The sequence below is a fragment of the Hippichthys cyanospilos genome, chromosome 3 (assembly GCF_059441005.1).
Source record: "Hippichthys cyanospilos isolate Australia breed blue-spotted pipefish chromosome 3, RoL_Hcya_1.0, whole genome shotgun sequence".
Lineage (NCBI taxonomy): Eukaryota > Metazoa > Chordata > Actinopteri > Syngnathiformes > Syngnathidae > Hippichthys > Hippichthys cyanospilos.
Window position 1 is genome coordinate 20,584,838 of NC_142371.1, and position 24,181 is coordinate 20,609,018.

The following is a 24,181-nucleotide window of genomic DNA, read 5'->3' on the forward strand; positions in this document are numbered from 1 at the left end:
CGTATGTAGAGGCACCGCTGTGTAACACAATTTAGCAAGGTGTTGCTTCATGTTCCAGTTGATATTCTCTCAGTTTGAAAAGACCCATCACGGCATTAAAAGCATTAAACTAGACTTGCTGATGCTACAGAAACCCTGTTTGAACCTCACGTATTCCTTAAAGCATAGGTGTCGAACTCCAGTCCTCGAGGGTCGGTATCCTGCAGGTTTTACGGTTTTCTCTCCTCAACACAACTGATTCACATGATTAGCTCATTAGTAAGCGTAATCAGGTGTGTTTAGGAGAGAAAACTGGAAAACCTTCAGGATACCGGCCCTCGAGGACTGGAGTTTGACACCTGTGCCTTAAAGTGCCATAACGTAGGTTTGAGATCAACGAATGGCGGGCTGTTTGGCAGGCCATCGAAAACAACCTGGTGCAGAAGTCGCCCGGCGGCCTGACCTACATGGCGGAGTGGCGGGGGGGAAACCTGGACCACAAGATGGGCCACCTGGCCTGCTTTTCCGGCGGCATGATCGGAATCGGCGCCGACGACGGCCCGCCCGACAAGCGGCAGCACTACCTTGACCTGGCGGCCGAGGTCACGCACACTTGCCATGAGAGCTACGATCGCTCAGGTAACAACGCAAATCTGACCCGTGTCCTTATTTACACGGTGCTGGGTCCAAAACTGCGACGTGTCGAATGACTTTTTGTTTTAATGAGTTTGGCTGTAATTACGAAAGATTGGCGTCCATAAGAAAAAGAAGGTGAATAGCCGTGGAAAATAGAGTGAAATGCATCCGATGGAGATAAGCGGGATACAAAGTAAAAAAAAAACATTCAGGAGACGCTCAGAAAGACTCAAATCTATGACACTTTGGGGTTTTTCAATCTCACTCAAACAGTCCAGTTTTTGGACCATGTTTTTGCATTTTCCAGTATTGTGTTCATATACCGTACATGTTCTGAATACAGCAGATTTTATTTAATAACCAAGTTTTGGACAATATATTTTTGCGTTTTATTGCTCGTGTTGTTACAAATTACTGTATTTTGCAAAAATCATTCGTTACTAGAGAATACTCACTGTGCTAATCATCGTCCATTTATTTTTTTATTCATTAAACTTGATCACTTACCGTATTTTCCGCACTAAAAGGTGCACCTAAAAGCCTTAATTTTTTTTTAAAAAGCTGATGGTGCGCCTTATAGTCAGGTGCGCCTTATATACAGATCTATATTGAGATTGGGATTGGTAGATGTGGAATGAAGTGATAAAGTAAGCTTTACCTGTTTCTTTTGTGTGTTTACAGTTAAACGAGGTTGGTCATATTGACACTGAGTTATTATGCTATTGAGAGTTTAGAGTTTTTTTTGAGTTATTATTGTTATTACTTTGAGTATTACTATATTGTGATTGAAAAAGTTAGAAAATATGTCATTAATTGAGGGTGCGCCTTATAATCCGATGCGCCTTATATATGGAAACGGTTTGAAAATATGTTATTGATTGAGGGTGCGCCTTATAATCCGGTGCACCTTATAGTGCGGGAAATACGGTACATATATTTTTGCCAACCTCATCCGCCATGTTTGTTTTGATCTTGCAGGTCACTTTGTCTCGTTTTTACCCGAGGTGCCGTTGCTCTCGGGAAAAAACGCTTCTTAAAAAGGGCTATCTTTCAGCCCAAAAAAAACATCAACTCAACATTTTTTTTTCATCAGTGAAAAGTGAAATAATACATAATAAGATAGCGATGAGCCAGAAAGTAAAAAGTGAAAACAAAAGACTTCGGAAGCTCGAAAAGAGGAACACATGGAACGCGTTGAAGCTAAAGAAACGAGCACCCCAAATAAAAAGCAAACTTTTCTTTCAAAATGGACTATCAACGGTTGCGATATGAAGACAACGATGATGGATGCTACGTGTCTGCTTTACTGTGACATTTGTTATTGTTTGTTGCTGGTTTTTGCTCACGTCTTGTAAATGCAATTTGAACCTTAGACTTACTTTATCCTTTTTTTTTTTCTTTGCACAATATTTGCGACTACAAACATTTCTGTTGGGACCCATAGCATTTTAGCCCTAGCGCTGTTTGTTAAACGTATGTGTTTATGTGGCGAAACGTCGGCACACTTGGAGTCATACTCCCAAGTTTTGTCGAGTTTTAAGTGATAGCCGCTCAAAAGCTGGAGCGTCCTTGGCATATTTTGAGTGGAGTGGAATAATTCAAGTGTGCTCAAGTGACGCTTGAGTGACTCAAATGAAAAGCTCCGCTCCACATGTCCTTTCGGAGAGAAAAACTCACATTGTTGGTGACACGTGGCTAGCTGCCGCTTAATGAGCAAACATTGTCGTTATAGCCATTGATTGCGACGGGCAGATTGGGCCACTCTTTGACAGATAAAGAACGGCTTCGTTTGGTTTGTGCTCGCCCTTGTGTTTGTTTGTTTGTGTTTTTTTATCTTCCCGAATCATCGTTTTCTTTCTGGGCTTTGCTAATGCAAGAAAACTTTTTGGGCTGTTAGCCCTGAAAATTTGTTTTATAATAGTTTTTGAAGGTAATCTGATAAGGTGCAATGAATGAGAACTAAGTTGCACTGAATTGTGGAGGGCCCTATTTCTAAGTAATCGATTAAATTAAAAATCGATGACTTTCGTACCAAAGTACCTCAGTGGTAAACCATTAAAGTAATCGATTCATTACTAAATTAACTGATTAGTGCCGAATTTCCTAAAATAATCGATTACTGTAGTACCTAGTCAACAAAAGGAAATCTATTTCTCTAGTAATCTATTCCTGTCGTATTGCCTTTAAATACTACTACTACTGCTGCTACTACTACTACTACTACTACAGTAAGCTAACATAAAGTATGACTGCATTTGTACTTAATTACATTACATCTATTTTTAGCCTATATATAATATATATATATATATATATATATATATATATATATATATATATATATATATATATATATATATATATATATATATATATATATATATATACACACACACACGCACACACACACACACACATAAATACCTGGGATTGAAAGCTCGAACTCTAAACATAAAACAAAACAAAAAAAACATACACGTGCAAAAACGGGTCTTTGGAATCATTGAATGAGTTGATCATAAAAATACCGTATATTTGGAACCCTAATGTGTACAACAATAAAAACATGAAATACAGGTGGTATATTTGACTCTTTCAAGTTAGTATGTATTTGTTTAACTTTACAACATGAAAAATCGGTCATCAGCTATTTAAAATTGTCGGCGAAATTGCGCAAATGACACTTTTTTTTTTTCTTTCCTCTTCCAGCCACCAAACTGGGACCCGAAGCGTTCCGCTTCGACAGCGGCGCCGAAGCCACGGCCACGCGGCTGAGCGACCGATACTACATCCTCAGGCCCGAGGTCATCGAGAGCTACATGTACATGTGGCGGCTGACCCATGACCCCAAGTACAGGGAGTGGGGATGGGAAGCTGTGGAGGTAAAAATACACAACAAAATCGATTGAAATTGATTTTTTCTTTTTTTTGTCAACGAAATGTTTGTGTGTTTGACCGTTAAAATGACCATCCTTTCCGTATGCTCCATTACACAGGTGTGGAACTCCAGTCCTCGAGGGCCGGTATCCTGAAGGTTTTCCGCTTTTCTCTCCTAAACACACCTAAAATTAGCTTCCTAATGAGCTAATCATTTGAATCAGTTGTGTTGAGGGGAGAAAACCGGAAAACCTGCAGGATACCGGCCCTCGAGGACTAGATTTCCACACCTATGCTCTAAGAGCACACGTAAAAAGTAATCAAAGAATGTGTCAGCTTAGAATGTTCCATTAAACCAACATATAATGAACTACTCACCTTTCATGCTAAACCCCATTAGCATCCTTAATTACCCTCTGGAAGTGGCACTACACGCTATCATGCAGATTAAAGCCCGAGGTGACGCTAGTTCGTGGCAGCCTATTATTAGCGTACATTAGCTGTCATCAAGAACCGAGGTTTAGCGTGATGGATTTAGCTTTAATTTAGTCAAAAGCGCCAATCGGGCCTTTAATTAGCCGGCACAAAGGTTGAACACGGAGCATTAACGCGTCAGGGTCTTGCGGCTAATTAGCGTGCGCGAGGCAGTCCTTTGTAGCTAACGGCGCTCTAATCCGCTCGGCTAGCTCGGACGCTCCCCATTCGGCATGTTTCCGTTCGCCGGGGTGTACGTTGGAAGTGTCTTTCTCAGGTATACTAGCGCCGTTTGAATGTGATTACAAGTGCCAGCGAAAAAAAAACAGATTCTGTCAATTTTAGGCTATAAGGCGCTGGATTTTTTTCTCGTGATTTGAACCCTGTGGCTTAGAGTCTAGTATAGTTCATCTGCAGTTTTTGTTTTCTAAGCCATGATGAGAGTGGCAATTTCCCAGTCAACAAAGGGAGACAAAAGAAGACACTATTGAAGTATTGATTTGAGTTTGAGCTCCTATTTTACTCGCCACTAGGGGGTACTCTCACATGACAAAAATCAATTTTCTGTTACATTTTTGTTGGTGATTCATATAATCTGACATAGTTAAAAAAATATATAGTTTTATCAGAAGGCTAGCTCTGGAATTTGCACTGCTATTTTACTTGCCACCAGGGGGCACTCTCACATATCATAAATAGATTTGCTGATCTGATAAATTTCTGTTGGTACCGCTTATGATGTGTTGTGATTCCTAATTCGAAAAAATGCAGTATTTTAACAACATGCTGGCTCTGGAATTCACACTGCTATTTTACTTGCCACCAGGGGGCACTCTTGCGTTCAAAAAAAATCTGTTTAAACTTTTGCACCTTATAATCTGTTGCGATTTATTGTTTTAAAAAATGCAGTATTTTATCAAAACGCTGGTTGTTGAATGTTCTTATTCATCCCAAAATGGCCGAGTTCCTGTTTGATTTGGGGCATGGATCCTTACAGTTTTCATATCTTTTATGATAACACGCCAGTTGGTGGAACGGAAGTTTTTCTGATCATCAAAATTTAGTTATGTTCCGACCACATTAAATGGCATAGGCAACAAAAACTTTGCCGATCTTTTTTTGATCTTGTCCCGTTTTCAGGCGCTGGAGCGGCACTGCCGAGTGGAGTCGGGCTTCTCGGGCATCCGTGACGTTTACACCTTGACCGACAGCCATGACAACATGCAGCAGAGCTTTTTCCTCTCAGAAACGCTCAAGTAAGTTTTTTTTTTTTTTTTTTTTTTAATGTAAAAGATATAAGAGCAAACCTACTCCAAAAATGACCGTACGTACTGAATTTGTGAAAAAAATTGTGAAATATCGTACATGGGTATTTTTTCTGGGCAACTCGGTGGTGCAGTGAATAGCACGTCCGCCTCACAGTTCAAAGGTTCAAATCCACCTGGCTCTGGCCTTCCTGTGTGGAGTTTGCATGTTCTCCCCGTGCCCGCGTGGGTGCCCTCCGGACGCTCCGGCTTCCTCCCACACTCCAAAAACATGCAGGCAGGTGAATTGGACAGTCTAAATTGTCCTTAGGTGTGATTGGGTGTGTGAATGGTTGTGAGTTTGCATGTTCTCCCCGTGCCCGTGTGGGTTCTCTCCGGGCGCTCCGGCTTCCTCCCAAAATCCAAAAACATGCAGGCAGGTGAATTGGACAGTCTAAATTGTCCTTAGGTGTGATTGAGTGTGTGAATGGTTGTGAGTTTGCATGTTCTCCCCGTGCCCGCGTGGGTTCCCTCCGGGCACTCCGGCTTCCTCCCACACTCCAAAAACATGCAGGCAGGTGAATTGGACAGTCTAAATTGTCCCTAGGTGTGATTGGGTGTGTGAATGGTTGTGAGTTTGCATGTTCTCCCCGTGCCCGCGTGGGTTCCCTCCGAGCACTCCGGCTTCCTCCCACACTCCAAAAACATGCAGGCAGGTGAATTGGACCTTAAAATTGGAATTTAGACTCTAAATTGTCCTTAGGTGTGATTGGTTGTGTGAATGGTTGTGAGTTTGCATGTTCTCCCCGTGCCCGCGTGTGTTCCCTCCAGGCACTCCGGCTTCCTCCCACACTCCAAAAACATGCAGGCAGGTGAATTGGACAGTCTAAATTGCCCTTAGGTGTGATTGGGTACGTGAATGGTTGTTAGTTTCTGTGTGCCCTGCGATTGGCTGGCAAGCAGTTCAGGGTGTCCCCCGCCTACTGCCGGAAGCCAGCTGAGATAGGCGCCAGCAAGCTTGCGACCCCTGTGTGGAAAAGCGTCTCTAGAAAATGGATGGATGGTATTTTTTCTTACTCAGGAACCGATTACTGGCATTCCCATTCATTTCAATTGGCACGGTTGCTTTGTGTGAGTTCTGAGCTTAAACACGGAACAAACCGAATTCCTAACTCAAGCCACCACTCTTTGATGGGGGAAACTCGGCAGGTATCTGTACCTGCTGTTTTCGGACGACGACCTCCTGCCCTCGGAGGACTGGGTGTTCAACACGGAAGCCCACCCGCTGCCGGTGGTGCGACGGAGCTGCCTGCAGGAGCCTTCGGCCGCCGCCAAGCTGCCCGAGTGACCGACCGTGTTTGCATCCGTCTCGCGACGTCGCACCAAGGGATGCGTTCAACTTCCTTTCCAGTAAAGGACGCGGTGGCTTTTTTTTTTTTTTCACGCTGTGATTGTATATTCTATCTTTCAAATTCATTTTTTTTCAGGAGGACAATCATGACCAAACTTTTACAGACACTTTTTCTTTCCTCTGTGAGGAAAACAAGCTGCATAGCTGTCGGGGAGACCACTTTTGAGTTCATCAGTTTGTTTTCATTTTTTTTTCCCTCAAAGGAATGATTTCGCTTGGCTGACCAAAGGATTTCTTTGCCCCCGCCGCACTCTTGCAGTTAAATTAAAAGCGGTGAAATGTAATAAGAAGTACGGAGAGCTCCAGAATTTGCTGTTGATGTCATGTTTCTTGCTGAAACTTTCTTCAAAAATGTCAGCAAAGTGTTCTTATGCATCTTGGGACCATTGTTGGGAAAAAAAAAAAAGGACACTTGGTTTTTTTTTTCAGCTTTTTGGGGAGCTTATAAATCAAATGAAGCCTCGTGAAGCACAAGTGGTTCATGAGGCTTCATTTTACCAGCATCTCGAGCCTAAATTGTTTTGCCGTTCCTGGTTCTGTTCTGTTTCCTCTTCTTGTTTGATCAGTACTGTACATAAAAAAAATCCTTTATTTCTTTTGTGAGTTCTTAATTGATTTGCTTCCCTCAGGTGTTTCCGTAAGAAAAATGAGCAAAACTAACCTAAAAAAAAAAACAAACAAACCAACAAAAGTATTAAGATTTGAAGCCCAATTTTTTATTCTTATTGTTAAGACTTATTCATGTTTAGTTTAACTTTGGGTTGTTGAATATTTTGAAAAATACTGATTTAAAAAATAAAGAGCTGTGCAACTTTGTACCTTTAAAAATTTGTTTTTGTGTTTACTCAGGTCCCATGACTGAAAATTTCGACGAATCAGCAGCAGTGCGGAACTAGCGAATGACAAATTTTAGTCCGGTTGAACTGAACATGGCTGAATGTTTAGCATTAACATATTTAAGAAATTGAAAGATGATTATTTTCAACATACCACCCACAGAATACTGCAGAGTTAAATAACAGTTCAAAATCAAAAATCGATAGCGTCTTCTTGTCTCCCTTTGTTTAATTGACTAACTTTAGTGAAAATAAAAATACATTGCATATCATTTGCATATGAAATCATCAAAACGGTGGCTAGCAAATAAAAGGAAAAAAAACACAGATAAGCCACAGGTCTCAAATCATGAGAAAAAATTTGAGGCTAGTAAGTGTCACAAACTTATACAAGATCTTATTCAATTCCAGTTGTTATATTAATACTATATTTAAAGACAAAAATCAGCATATCTTTTGAGTTCTATTTCATATTTGTTCCACAAATTGACACCTTGAGCAGATACACACGTTTGCTTTTGGATTGTCTCCTAGTGGCTCGCAAAAAAACTGAAGATAAGTCGCACTGTATTATAAGCCACAGGGGCTCAAATCATGAGAAAAAAGTTGTGGCGTATTGGCCCAAAAAATACGATGCTGTAGTATAGAAAATTCGCGTGAATTTTGGGAGAAAAATCTCCTCTCGTAGGCAGTGTGTATTTTTGTTGCTAATTGTGCATTTCACAGATGCTAAATATTTGCAACGCGTACCCCTCTGCGGCCGTAGTGGTCGAACAACGTGACGAGACCAATAAGAGCAAAACGATAGGCATCAATAGCGACGAGCGAGGCGGCGGCAAAGCGACAGTCGCACTTTCCTTCGACGCGACATGGAGCACGCCAATCAAGGAAGCGCTTTCAAAAAGCTCTCAGATGTATTTTGGGACGACAACAAACAAACAGGAGCACCGCTTCGATGCTCCCGTAAACACTTTTGTCATCGCCTGACGTGAAAACTTTTCAAGCCACTCGCAATTCATCTCGTTTGACAAGTGACATTTATTTCGTCGCGTTGCATGTTTTGCATTCCTTTAAAAAAAAAAAACATGCAGGATTATTTCTTAAATTCATGAAACAGTCTATAAAGTTCATTCTTACAATGTAAAATACGGTTCGAAAATGTTTTTAACCTTAGTATCCTGTAAGATAAATTTTCTGTACTCTGTTTGTTGTTTTCATATATATATATATATATATATATATATATATATATATATATATATATATATATATATATATATATATATATATATATATATATATATATATATAACAAAGTATGGTAAGGCATTTTTTGTTTAAAAACAAACAAGAAATTGAGGAAAAACAGCAAGCATGTAATTAAAAAAAGACCATGTTTAGTAATGCATTCATTTCCTCACCCTAAAAAAAAAACAATTTGTGATTGAAAAAAAAAAATGTATGGAAACAGTAAACATGAAACATGATTTCGACCTTAATTTATTACATAAAATAATGATGATAAAACATCTTTGTTCTTTTTATATCACGTTAGCGCAGTCGGAATTGTGAATTATTATATAATTTAAGTGATTTTTTTTAATAGTCTATCTTTTATAATATAATCTATATGGTCGAGATGATTACAATTACCCCGTAATCATTTCATTTGTATTATTTTGGATCCCTCGTCTAGATATAGTAATAACAATAATATTCATTATTCTTATTCATCGCAACTGTGAGTCACTGTGTGCATGTCGCCACCCTCCAATAATTATAAGTGTCATATCTTAATGTGCGTGTTTGTGTAATGAAGTTCTCTCATTTGAGGGTTTATGCGGTGGGCGTAATCCTTGAATTAAGCGTCTCGCGCTTTTAATTGGATGCGCTTTTAAAAATGATGCGTATTTACACCGTGTTTACAATTTAGTCTTCAGTACTGTTGTACTTTATATTTTATTCAATGAATATATTTTTTCAAATATACATAGATATCTGCACACATATAAGTTAACTCTGACGCGGGTCACATTTTAGCATTCAAATGAGGGGTAAATAAATTCATATTTGCGTAGAACAAAAGCAAAGTAGAGCGCTTACCTTGTTGAGGGAACCGGAAGTTACGTAATAAAATAAAATAAAAAAATAATAAAATGAAATAAAAGTACATTCGCGTCTTCGTAAGAATGTGCTCTGTAATTTTTTTTGATACGTCGCATTTCCTATTCTATGTTGGAGGCATTACGGATAAATCTAATTTCTCTGTCTCTCAAAACAAAAAAGATCTATTTCCGGACAGTGGGTGCGTTCAATGACATCCTTTCTGGTAGGTAAACAGTACGTCATTGTGTAACGGGTATCAGAGAACGTCATTATTTTAACGACGGCCACACGCGCCTCATGCTAATTAGGCGTAAAGTCATTTTCATAAATAATAGTCGCTCTTATATTAATTATTTTACTACGAGCGAGGCTCCGTCTGTCACTCGGGGATTTTCAAACGAGCGCCGTGATTCTGATGAATGAGATGGAGGCATAAGTTGGAAAAAGGAGGCTCGTAAACGGCTCCGTTAAAAAGCCATTTGACGTTTTCAAAGCATTAAGATAAGCTAAGCTAAATTAGCAACGGGGTCGTTGCTGGGCCAGATCGCCTCTTACGTGATTGATAATATAAAAACAAAAAGAATAAACGATATGTATTCAGGAGTGTTGAAAAGTTCCATTCGTATTGTTCCATAAAGTTTCAGTGGTTTACCGTCGTTTTATGAAATTGTTTTAAAAATGATTTTTTTTCTTTTTTCAAACAAATATCTCCCAATAGGCTGCTTGTGGAGCAGTGGTCAGGTCGTCCTCCTCACAGTTCAGGAACCCGTGTTCAAATTCTATTTTAAAAGCCTACTTTGAAACACTAATCACTTTTGGAAAATAAAATAACACATTCTGACCGTTGAATTTTTCTTTTCATTATGAGCAAAGAAATACGAGACATATTTTACAACAATTACAACATATTTTCAACATAACACCGGCACGCTCGGATTGCCAGAATACTGCACCAACACAACAGTAACCACGCTGATGCATTTACAACTGGAGATTGCCCCCTGGTGGCAAGTAAACTAGCAGTTCAATAGTCTTCTTCTGTCTCCCTTTATTCATCGGGAGGTCGCCCCCTGGTGGCTAGTAAATAAAACTGCAGATAAATCACACTGGACAGGCTTCAAAGCGGCTTATAATCCAAAATTTACGGTAATACGATTTAACTGGGTGAGTTCTTTTTATGAGTGCAAAAATGAGTCCATAGCATTTTCAAATATTTCCCCAGGGTGCCATTTTGGAGAGGCAACCATGTTGTATCACCGCACCATCATCAAATCTGTTGTCATGTAAATTTACCAGATCATGCTGCTCGGCGTCACATAATAATGCTTTTATCTGGGTGAAGCAGCATGTCGTTTGTTCCCCAAGGTTATTAAGGATCTTGCGCTAAAACGGATGCACGCGCTACGTTTTCTTAATGCATCCAGGAATTATTCAATAGCACTGTAATAGATGTTTTCATAATTAATGTGATCTACATGCATGAATTATGCATTCATCCAACATATAGGAGGTTGTATACATACCCCACACACACGCACTTTGTGCTTCCTTTACGTAAACATGACATTATTAGCTATTACGCTGCCGTGTGGACTTTTCAGCTTCTTTCTGTCACAATGGTATAATTTATTCAAGATAAATAGTTGATGTTTAACTAGGAAGGATTTGATTAACCCTTGTGCTGTATTTTATCCAAGATTTGGCACACTCCTGGTAGTGTAGGTTGGTTTTACCATGTTGAATTTTGAGAAGTTGACGTCATCCGGGTGAAATTTCAGCTCCCAATCGTCTCAATGTTTTCCCCTTGATGTGAAATGCCTTTGATGTAAATGGACTAAAATAACGTGATGGAACAGACCACACAGGCAGGTTGTGCTTGGTTACCACGGCAACCACAAAGAGACTGTTCTTCCTCATTACGAAGCCGGAAAATTGAAAGCCTCAAGTCAAGCTCGAAGGAGAGATCAATGTATTTTTACCCGTCACTAGTAAATTTCCCTCAGGTGTCTCGGCTTAAATAAACGCTTAAGGTGCCCGTGTGGAATGGTGATGTATGGAGATACCAGAAGTGGGGGAAAATGGACGCTTTGGAACGTATAAAGGGCCGTACACGCCGTTTATATAGAGATGAAGCGGTGATGTGATCTCGTGTGAAGCTCCCCCGCGTGGCCTTTTTTCAGACGTATTAAATAGGTAAAACATCCCGTTCTGCTTTGTGACTCGCCCCTGAAGATGTTTTCGTTCCTTTTCTCTCATCTATGAATTATATTCTTCACCGCTGGTTCTCAAACGTTTTGTAGTTGTACGACCCCCTGCCCAAAAAAAAAAAAATATATATATATACAGTCGAACCTCTATATAGTGAACCTCTACAAAGTGAATCTCTCTTCATAGTGAACGAATCTTTACGGTCCCTTGCAAAACAGCTATATTTGACGTGTATGTAAAACCTCCTCATAGTGAAACTCCACATAGTGAATAATCTCTTCATAGTGATGCTATTAGTCAGTCCCTTGACAGCATCTACCTCTATATTGTGAATATCTGAACTTATCGAATCATCAATTGTGAAGTTGTAAAATTGGGCGCACTGTCGGGATTTCCTCCCTGCCTAGCCGCTCTCGCGCGCCGCGACTTTCTCTTGCATTTTCACTTCGTCCGCCGTCCACTGCGCACGTGTTTCTCCGCTGGTCATCCCTCCGAAAATTCTAAGATGTCGGAATCTGCCGTGAAAAGTATGGATGCTAGATCTATAAGTCGGAAGCGAAAGCCTTTGTCGTTGGAGGAGAAGTGCGACATAATTCGGAAGTGTGCGAGTGGAGGCATACCGTGCAACCTCGTATTGACAGTTACTTTCTCCGCGCTGATGACATGCACTGATCATGTTTTATTATGATCATATACTGTATTCATTAACTATTGTTGAATAATAATAAAGAGTTTTGTTCAATGTAAAATGTTTTTACATTAGTTTTACCGCATTAGATTTTAGTGTTCAAACAACTTAAGTTGTTTAATGTACATTTATTTACATATTTATTTTTAAAAAAACGTATATAAAATTATTTACATATTTATTAAAAAATTATTCACATATTTCATCAATGAATTCTGAACATTTTAGGAAAACCTCTATAAAGTGAATCTCTCTTCATAGTGAACTTCTCTCCTCGGACCCTTGAAGTTCACTATGTAGAGGTTCGACTGTATATATATATATATATATATATATATATATATATATATATATATATATATATATATATATATATATATATATATATATATATATAATAATCTGGATTATTATTGTGGCCATAATCGTGCAGCAGTCATCACTAAAATAATAATCACAATTATTTTAGTCAATATTGAAATCAGGATTATTGATCACGATTATTCATCATGTTCTGTCAAACGTTTATTTATTGCCCTTTTTTTAAACAAGCAGTATATAAACAAGGCTTCAAGGCTTGATACATGCACATAATAGTAATAAGATAAAATAAATAAATATTAAATAACTAAAGTAAATAATATTTATGGCAACACAGCTAACTTACTTGCTGAGTGCAAGCCAATGAAAAAAAAACAAGTCTGCTTAGAACCAAGCACATTTTAATCAATTAGCAGTCACAATGTCATTTTTGGTCATTTCAAACCGAATTTATGCCAATTTTTTTTTGCCAATCAATGATCCATAATGGGTATCAATTGACAGCTTGCACGGTATATTTTAGGAATCAGGTGCGAAACTCAATGCCATTTCATACTGGTAAATAATATATTCGGGTGTAAAAGGCAGAGACTTTTGTCATGCAAACATGTGTGAAACATTGCCCCCTTGTGGTAGGATGACAAAGTGTGTGTGTGTGTGTGTGTTATAACCTTTTCAGTCAGGCCCACTTAAAATCCCCGGACACCCAGGGGTTACATTTTTGTTGGCGCAGTTTATACTCCCATTCGGCTTATAGTCCGAAAAACACGGTATAAAAATTGATCAGTGAGTCGGCTTATTTTGTGTAACTGTTTGTGTTTTCTCTCAACTCCCTGTTGTGTTTTTCATGTAAACAGCAATGCTCATCAAATTCTTCTGGCTCACCAGCGTTTGCATAAAAAGTGCAAGCATGAAAAAGCACAGACAGCAACGCGCGCTCGGCGTTTGTTAGTATCTCGTCGAGGCATTGTTTGGAGGGAAACAACATGGCGGAACGCAACGAGCGGAGACGGCGGTGAAATGAATCCTTTCGGCTTCACGCTAATCAGCTAGCGAAAAAAGAGAGAGCAAAGTAAAGAGCGATTTACCGGTGCAAAGTTATGAGCTGGAAAAAACATGACAAGGAACATAACAAACCCATTTGATCAAAGAATATTTGCACAAAGAGCAGTTAGCAAGGACCTACCAGCAGGGGTCAGCAAATCTTTGACACTTAACTCTTTCAGTGCCAAGCGAAATTGGAAAAGGAAACCTCTATATTTAGCATTTTCACTCATCTTTCAAGGCCAACAGAATAGTCTGCTATATCTATGTAAATACAAGTGGTATCATATGAAAGAATGACTTCCATTCTTCAGTTAGAATTGATGTAGGTAATAGCTGTGCTGTAAGTGTGGAAATACTGCCATCCAATGGTCAGAGTTGTCTCTACAGTGTTCAATTGCCCTAGGTAAGCATTGATCAAGGGTGTCAGCTACCCTCCATAAAAAAAAGTATTTGACGAGAATTTTACTATTTTTTATCGTTATTACTATTTTAAAAGATGAGAATGCTCATCTGTGGCATTGAAAGAGTTCATGTGTAATGATTTAACCCAGGGGTGCCCAAATCCGGTTCTTGAGGGCCCCTGTTTTCCATGTAACCCTCATCCGGTACACCTGTTTCAAGTACCGTATCTTCCGCACTATAAGGTGCACCGGATTATAAGGCGCACCCTCAATTAATGACATATTTTCAAATCTTTTCCATATACAAGGCGCACCCTCAATTAATGACATAGTTTCAAACTTTTTCAATCACAGTATGGCAATACTCAAAGTAATAACAATAATAACTCAAAAGAAAAACTCTAAACTCTCAATAGCATAATAACTCAATGTCAATATGAGCAACCTCGTTCAACTGTAAACGCACAAAAGAAACATGTAAAGCTTACTTTATCACTTCAATCCCAATCTCAATATTGATCCACGTATAAGGCGCACCTGATTATAAGGCGCACCATCAGCTTTTCAAAAAAAAAAAGGGCTTTTAGGTGCGCCTTATAGTGCGGAAAATACGGTAACCATGATTTTTATCAGACACATGCGTGTCAACTCATACAGTAATTATTTTAAAAAGTGTGTAACAAGTTCTTACCGGATTGCTACCAAACAACCGCTCAAAAAAAGTGACCAAACGACTCCCCAACCGCTTGGAATACGCAGCAAAAAGCTGCCAGGCTCGTTTGTTGTTGCTATTATTTTTTAATGGCCAAGAACCCGCTGAGCCTCGGCTTCACCGTCGTCTTTTTTTTTTCCCCTCCTCCTCCCGGAAAAGAAAGCGCACAGGAGATAAGATGTGACAGCTCGATAGCTGCTCGCCGCTCGCCATGGAAGACTGACGGTCATGGCGGAGAGGAGGGGTGTGTGAGGGGGGGGGGGGGGGGGGTGACCTTTTTTGCAAATGGATTTCTGTACTCACACTGGATGCCCTGACATTCTTGTTGTGGTTTTAATTTGCAAGTACACACTCGGATTAAATATGCAGGCAAGCACAGCCGTGGGCTAAACAGTCCGCGTTGATTTCAGAGGGAAAAAAGGTCAAGTTGGACAGGTGATTCGAAAGCCTTTTAACAGGTTGTCATGCATATGTGTTGCATGGCATTACACAGAAAAGATATATTTATTTTTAAAATGTTGTTTTATCATTTATCAGGACTTTAAAACATTTATTTCAATTTTTAGTGATACTGTCTTGTGCGAAGATGTCCTCATTCTGTTTGTGGACACTTTTTAGAAAAAAGGCAAACAATAAAGGCGTTTTTTAGAAATATAATAATTGAGTTTCTACAAAGCCATCTATTTCTGCACTAGCATTAGTTTTATATCAAAATTTACACTTTGAAATCAAGATTTAAGATGTCTTTAAAATGTCATTTTAGGACTTAAAGACCCCTCATATTTCAAATCCAGGTGTCTTAACTGCTTATGGTTATAAATAAAAAATTAAAACATCTTTCAAATATAAAAACATTACATAAAAGTCTTCAAATATTAAAATAATGTATTGCAATATGATTTAAAAAATACAAATAAAAGTGTACATCATTTTCCCTTTGTCACAGTCCAATCAAATGATTTTATAATTAATTAATTAATAATTTTATAATTTTTCAAATGTTTTAAAAGGTGTAAAAATAAATACTATTTGGATGCAATCGATGAAAATTCAATTTCACAAAAAGATGGCCGCTTAAAAAATTAAAAACACAAAAAAGGTAGCTTTTTCTTGCTAGCAACAGATTACTTAGCCAGCTAGCGCTGATCTTTTTATCTAGTTAGCTCGAGAGGACAGATGGGCGGAAAGACGGATGGATATTGATATAGAAGATATCAATATGAACTCCGATGGATGGATGATAGGTCAGTAGGTGGGTGGGTAGATAGCTAGCTAGCTAGCTAGCTAGATAGATAGATAGATAGATAGATAGATAGATAGATAGATAGATAGATAGATAGATAGATAGATAGATAGATAGATAGATAGATAGATAGATAGATGATAGGTCAGTAGGTGGGTGGGTAGATAGCTAGCTAGTTAGATAGATAGATAGATAGATAGATAGATAGATAGATAGATAGATAGATAGATAGATAGATAGATAGATAGAGATAGATAGATAGAGATAGATAGATAGATAGATAGATAGATAGATAGATAGATAGATAGATAGATAGATAGATAGATAGATAGATAGATAGATAGATAGATAGATAGATAGATAGATAGATAGATAGATAGATAGATAGATAGAGAGGGAAAGAAAGACAGAGAGAGGGAGAGACAAAGAAATAAGAAGGGGTAGAGAATGCAACCTTGCGGTACTCCTTTCAAGCACCGTAAGCCAACTGACAATGCATCACTTTTGCTAAAGATTTATAACAAATATACTAATTATATACATATAAAAAACGTCTACAATGTATTTTAATATGCAATAATATATTCATCACTTTTACAAAAGTTTTATAAGAACAAATATACTTATAAACATATCAAAAACGTCTACAGTGTATATTTTTTTGTATTGCAAAGGGTAGTATGCAACATACTGTGACACTATTAAAAAAAAGACCTTAAATAAATAAGTGAGGCAGGAGATAGGTACTGAGGAGACTTTATCCGAGGAACTGCGACAAAGTCTCAAAGAATGATTCTCCTTTCCGCCACACGAAGATGGATGCATGCTTTGCGAGAGCAGCGGCGAATCGCTTTGCGAGAACAGCCAGATAACCTTGAGCGCGTTGTGAAAGATGAAGTCCGAGCTCACTTGAATCATTACTTTCTTTTTGTACCCTCGCGGAAGGAGTCAAAGATGTCATGGCGAGGGACGTTTTAAGGACAGCTTATTTACTTGCGTGATGAATTCAGTGGAAAAGAGCACAATGAGAAACAGGACGCGGGCAATATGGCGAAGTCTTTTGTTGCGTTATGTACCTTTGGCTTTATTTCATTTCAGAGTTGACCGCTTTTGAAGGGCGGCATTATGCGCTGGAAGTCGGCCGTGTCGTCCAAAGCGGCTTGCCGAGTTTGAGACAAATCAAGAATATAAGCCTGCTGCTGAACGGCTTAGCAACAACACTTTAATAAAGGATTTGACGCTCCGCCGACAAGGATATGGAAGTTTTTAAGCCCAAATTGTGAGGACGACAAATATTGATGAGAATCTAATAATTGTGAGGCAACATTGTACTTTTGAAATATAAAGCGACGTTGCAAATTTGCATTATTCCCGGTTATTTTTTTATGCATTATTCCCAGTATTTTTTTAATTTCTTCGCTAACATTTATTACATTGTGTACGGTAGATGCTATTTTGCTACAGATGCTATTTTAGGCTAGTTTGCGCGCTAATATTACACCAGGAGACACAATTTTTTGTTGATAGGCATGAAAGCTGTTTTTAACTCATTTTAGGGTGCCGAATCCACATCTGCAGTTTCTTTCTATCACTTCGAGTTTTTGAGCTTTATTAAACCCAGTTTTCTAAAAATAAATAAATGTGTTTGCATCTGAAATAAACCCAAGATGGAATAGCTGCAGTCAACCTAAAAAAAAGAAGTTAAAATTCATTTTTTTTTGGTGATTTAGGGCTATACAAATAAAATTTGATTGATTGATTGATTTTTTATTCTTAATATGTTACATAGTGCCGACGCCATTTCTAGGACATTGATAACATTACTTATCCCATGGATAACTAATCATGTTTAAATCACGGAAGAGAAAGTTGTGCGAGCACAAGAAGAAAGGAGACACCGTGACCTCACCACAGGGCAGGATGGTCTGTGGATGGCCGTATACTTAATGAATTGATAACTGAGAGTATGACACACACAGACATACACACACACACACACACACACAAAACCACACACACACAGCACCGTCGCGTGTTGATTGTTGTTTCGCCGGTGTGTGCTCCCCCAAAATGATTTAAGATGACGACGTTTGTAACTGAGGCTACTCCAATCGATAAATCGAAAGGGCTTGACAACATGTGTTTCCAGAGTGTTTAGATTTCTTTGAACACAAACACATCTCTGTCCAATTCTCCTCGTGAGCAAAAAGAATCCAAAGCCTCTTGTCTTCCTTCTGTGTGTGTCGTTTATTAAATGTTCACGAATTTCCTCAACCTGAGATTTACTTTAAAAACGGTTTTAACTAGAAATCTCAAGTGTTTTTTTTTTTTTTTTTTCAAATTTCAAGCCCACTTACGCTTGAGGCATCACGGGTGTAGTTACTCTACCCACTGTTAGGGGTACCGGAAGTGAAGTCATAATAGCCAAAAAACAAGCTAAAACTTTGATTTACCGCACAATTTACCATGTGCTAGGCGTAATACTCAACAGCATCATCTTGAAAGACTTCAGGAGATCACGGTACTTCCACCAAAACGAAAAATGAAAGCCCAAAGACACTCCATCTAATCAGACAGCTCCCCCTGTATTTCTGGATGTTAGGATCGATTTGATCCTATATAATATGCAGCATAAAAAAAATGACTGCACAGTGAGTTGCGTTTCCCCTTGAGGATTCAAATGTTTAGTATGATGGTAAGATATTGCGCAGAAACATACAACTCCAACATCTCAGTTGCTCGTTGCTACTATAGGGCAACTCCACAAAGGCTTACAGATTACATTTGAAAAAGACAAATGGCAAGCAAAAGCAAAATTGTGCGATGGAAGAATAATGTTCATTCCTCACTTTCTGCCTTGAAAAACAAGCTTTTTTTTTTTCCACACGGCATCTAAACGAATTAGAGGAATTCTGACTCTATTCATCCGTCACTGGCAGGGGATCAGTAATTCATAAATTATTGTTGGGCTGATTCATAGCCACAACCTAGACATTCACAACTTATGTCTGGGTTGGAAAAGTGAAGTTATTACTTACAATGAAGTCAATTTCATGGTGTATTTCCATCATTTTCACACAGCCTCACATTACCCCCCCCACGCGGCCTCAACCCCACAAAATTAATTATAACAATCCAGTGTTAATTGATGGCTTTGGATAATGTCGCCGCATGCGCTGCGCAATTCATCGCAGAAACCAAAATGAGAGCCTGAGCTTCGAGACACACTACAGATGATTTTGACATACAAAAGCGTCGCTCATTAATTCAAGCAAAAGGGCACAGTGGCCCGGAATTAAGAAAAAAAAAAAGCGTCAGAACGCGCCCATTCGCGGGCGTGTCGTCGAGGGGATCCAATCTGTTTTCCGCTGTACTTGTGTGGGACGACATACATTCTGGACTCATTATGGCGGCACCTCCTGGCCTTGGCTGTTGTGTTTAATTAACTCGCCGGGATTTATCTGTCACGCGTTGCCAATGAGCCAAGAAAGCGGCGGAAGATTGATGTTTTCAAAAGGCCTTCATGTCATTGTGCTCTATTTATTTTGCCTGCAAAGTGATGGCGGTTTGATTGTGGGATGTATTTGGAGCGGAGCCACCTTTGTCTTTGCTACGTTTACCCTTCTTTGCAGCTGCTCACTTTTTAGAGCTTTGCTATTGTCTCAGCCCAAACAAATGTCAGTTCTGGAAGAACTACAAGAAGCTCGTGTAGTTACCGTATTTCGCTGAGCTTTTTTTCCACATTTTCAACCCCCAGTATCAGAGGGGTCTTCTTAAAACCAAATAACTCAAAGCAGACCATTTTTTTTGTTTGAATAACATTAATTCGATGTGAAATAAGTAAAATGTCATTGACAATGCTTAAAATGATTAAATATACCTCTAATTTTATATAGCACTCATCCGTTTTAGATTGTTTGCACAGGACATCAGCACTTTCTTCATTGCCTCGTTGTTGTCGACAACGAGCTCATATTTTTGGACGAACTTTGACACATTACGAAAAGGAAAAGACGGCTTAACTTGTCTCCTTCAGCCCTTGGATGTGCGCTTGAACAAGGATGTCGGCAGATGCGGGGAGAAACAGAGAAGGGCAACATTCTGTGCTCTGATCTCACAACAGTCGTCACTTGGGTAAAGAACATCCCAAATAAGATGATCAGCAAATCACCTTGGAAGACCTTAGTTTCAAACAAATTGCATGGGTCCGAAGATGACTACCCATGGAAAGAGCAACGATGATGTTTAAACGAATGATGAGAAGGAAGATAAGGAGGTTTGAGGGTTAAATGGGAAGAGCACTTTTATTTTAGCTAACAATCCTGAATTGATAAGGAAAAAGGGAACTGAAGCTCAGTCCTAAAATGCAGAAGTAAAAGTAGGTTCCTTCTCTGTACATTAAAGAGGAACAATCCATAGATTTCATGTTCATATGATCAACAATCGTGCACCATCCGTCTTTGGTGGTCCCTTTTTGGTAGGACGCAGTTGGTACCCTTAGAATGTTCACTTTAAAAAATGTGATTGTTTTTTTTTCCCTCTCTTGTTTTGATGGTCAACAATTCATGGAACAACAAAAATCACAATTTTGTAGAAGGATGTGGCTAGTACTCTTGGAAATCTTTGTGTCAGTACAGTGCTTGCCATTATATTTTCATGACAATACCTTTAAAAGTTTTTTCCAAGAACAGTGGACCTCCAAAACCTGTATTCCAGGGGTCACCTTTTTGAAGCCGAGAACTACTTCTTTGGTAATGAGTAATACGAAGGGCTACCAGTTTAAATAAAGACATTGATCATGTTGATGATTTTTCACAATAATTAAAGAACAGCTGTAGTAAATATGTAAATCAAGTGTAATATGCATTGTAATTAGTTATTATTTGAGTTATTATTGTTATTACTTTGAGTATTACTATATTGTGTTTGAAAACGTTTTAAAATATGTTATTAATTGAGGGTGAGCCTTATAATCCGGTGCGCCTTATATATGGAAAAGGTTTTAAAATGTGTCATTAATTGAGGGTGCGCCTTATAATCCGGTGCGCCTTATATATGGAAAAAGGTTTTAAAACGTGTCATTAATTGAGGGTGCGCCTTATAGTCCGGTGCGCCTTATAGTGCGGAAAATACGGTATATCCTACCTTTTGTTCAATTGTTTTGCAATCAGCTGACATGCCACACCACTGGCATTGTCCATGTTGTGGTACTTGCTAATATCGTAGAAGGATGTGTTTATGTACTCTTGGGACATTCTATATCAGGGGTCACCAACTCCGGTCCTCGAGGGCACCTAGCCAGCAGGTTTTGGGTTTAACCTTCCTACGCCCGATTTAAATTACTAGGATAATCATCAAACATCTGCAGAGCTTCCTGATAAGTTGATCATTTGAATCAGGTGCTTCGGAGTGAAGTTGCAGCCCAAACTTGGTGGATAGGCGCCCTCGAGGACCGGAGTTGGTGACCCCTGCTCTATACTAAGATTGAGAATATAATTTGGTTCTAGAACAGATGACATCGGTGGAAACGGGGTTTTAGTTCACTCGTCGATGAACTCCCTGAATCCTGGTTGGGTATTTTCCAATTTTGAGAGCCCCTAACCCAAAGACCGACAGATGTTAGTAAGGCTCGGCGAAGGTAGAGGCTCCTTTGATCCCGTCGGGGTTTGTTAAAGGTTGCAAATGATCACCAAATGTTCACAAGACGGTCGTTTCAGGTTGGCCCGTACCGCTATTGAGGATAGGAAATTTTGTTGTTCAAAGACGAGAACAGACATTAAAACTGTTGGTGAATGTTTAACACCTGGTTTGCGTCCTGGAACATTTACCTCCCAGTAGGATCGTTCATTTCATCACCTTAAGTTTGAAGAATTTTTAGTTTTTTATACATGGTTTCCTGTGTGAATGGCCTCACAACAGCTGTGGGTGGTACGGTGATAAAGTAGAAGACGTCGTAGGCTAATAAGTTAAAAAAAAAAAGCACGTGAACGCCAAGCGTGCTAAAAGATTGGATTAGGTGAGCCGCCGCCTCCCCCGTGTCGACTGATCAAAGACGAAGCAGCGGCGGAGCGATGGGGGAGCAAGCTGCGTCTGATTCCCTGAGACAGTCCAAAAGATGATTCATTGATGATGTTCTTGAAGAGAGAGTCGCTTCGTCTCAGTTTGCGAGCTGGCGCCATCAAAGCGTTTCCGCCGCTCTGGGAACACCTCTGCTGGGACGCCTCCGCCGGGACCGTGGAAGCGAAAAGGAAAATGTCTTGCTCGCAATAACGCTCAGGGAGGCGTGAAGTGAAACTGAGAGGCCACGTTGGGCAAAGGCCCAACTGCACAAGGAAGCATGTACTTCATTGATTATTGTGTTTCTTGCCATCTTGATTTATGCGTCGACACGGGACCTTGAGAACCAGTAAAGGCAGGCGGGTGTTGCGCAATTCACTGAACTGCATCACAAGCTAACGAAAGCTATCAATATTACGTTGGGCGTATGGATGACCCTCCTACATCTGGAAAATCGATTGTTAAGAAGTCACTCAATTGTGTGGGGTCGATTGTTGGTTAAAAGCATATTTAAGGACCCGTCCGTTCATTTCTATAGAGCAGGGATATCGTACTCATTTAGACTCGGAGGACAGGTAAAATTATGCTGTATACGTTAAAAAAAAGTGTCAAAATGTAAAATGTGCTGTTTCTGTCACATTATTAGGCGTTAGCACGTCCGCCTCACAGTTCAGGGATCAGAGTTCAAAATCCGTTTGGCTCCGGCCTTCCTGTGTAGGGTTTGCATGTTCTCCCCAAGCCTGCGCTTAATGTTTTTACTACATTACAAACAATAGCTGTTGTAATATTTTACCAAAACCTCCGAGGAAATCCCAGAATTTTTGAAGCATTTACCATCATTTACCATCTTCAGCATGTTTTTAAAAGTCACATAAAAACTTCAGTAAATTGATCCCTTTACCTTTCTAGAGAAGATAGAAGTGTTAAAAGTAAAAATCCAAATATATATATATATATATATATATATATATATATATATATATATATATATATATATATATATATATATATATATATATATATACTAGATCCTCTGTACATTAACTTATTGGTTGACATAAGATAGAATAGAAAATAGTTAAAAATCTTCAAATTTTCCGTGGATTGCATTTCCTCCTGTGACTGATAGAACAGCCAATGTTATATGTATACAAACGTACAATGGAAAGATTATTATATTCACCCGTGAGGGAAATTAAATGCCCACTGCAAATAGATAACATTGTCGATAAACACAACGGTACAGTCAGAGTTTAATTACAGGACGACCATCTTGCTAATATATTATAATGACTATGCTGTGGCTGTACTTTCAGCAAATCTGATCCTATATAAGGAAATTACTTTTCCCGCTTAATTAATATATTCTGAAGCAGGAAGCACACTTTAGACTTTTGACTCATTTTGAGTCCGATATAAATCTGAATGATGCTAACCCCTTAACCAGAGGTCAGCAACCTGCGGCTCTTTCATCCTTACAGTATATTGGCGGTGCACAACTTTTTTTAACCAAGGTTGTACCACATTATTTTCATCAAAAGAAGCAAGCAGACTGAACCAACATCTGAATCCATCCGTGTTCACAAAAAGGACCTTTAAAATTAGATTTATTTAGTGTTAAAAATTCATCAAGTACTCCAGAATGTATTACTTTTAATCTGGAATGCCGTGGTGTATTTTCTGTTTACGTTCTGTGTTCGTCGTTTAGATTTTAGTCGTGCTTGTGTTAGCCAAGGTTGCTACCTTTGCGATGTGATGTTTGCAGCTCCCAGTGTTGTCTTATCTGCGGAAACCAGGTGCCAAAATGGCTCTTTGAATGTAAAAGGTTGCTGACCCTTGCCCTAAACTTAAGGCCAACTTTCAAACAACAGTTTAGAAGCAGCGACGTTGTTCTCGTTTTACTCATCCGGTGTAACTACTGTATCATAACAAACAAGCCTT

The 24,181-nt window shown here is 39.0% G+C and overlaps 1 protein-coding gene across 2 annotated transcripts in view; it reads left to right on the forward strand.

Annotated features, from left to right (window-relative positions):
* The window catches only part of LOC148426212 (mannosyl-oligosaccharide 1,2-alpha-mannosidase IA), a 136,921-nt gene extending 129,472 nt beyond the window's left edge, over window positions 1-7,449 (forward strand). For both annotated transcript variants that reach the window (XM_088410250.1, XM_088410251.1), the window contains exons 9-12: window positions 399-618; window positions 3,325-3,497; window positions 5,107-5,222; window positions 6,420-7,449. In XM_088410250.1, the coding sequence (XP_088266376.1) occupies window positions 399-618; window positions 3,325-3,497; window positions 5,107-5,222; window positions 6,420-6,558 (648 nt within the window). In that variant the 3' untranslated portion in view covers window positions 6,559-7,449. The remainder of the gene's footprint in view (window positions 1-398; window positions 619-3,324; window positions 3,498-5,106; window positions 5,223-6,419) is intronic.
* The last annotated feature ends 16,732 nt before the right edge of the window (window positions 7,450-24,181 follow it).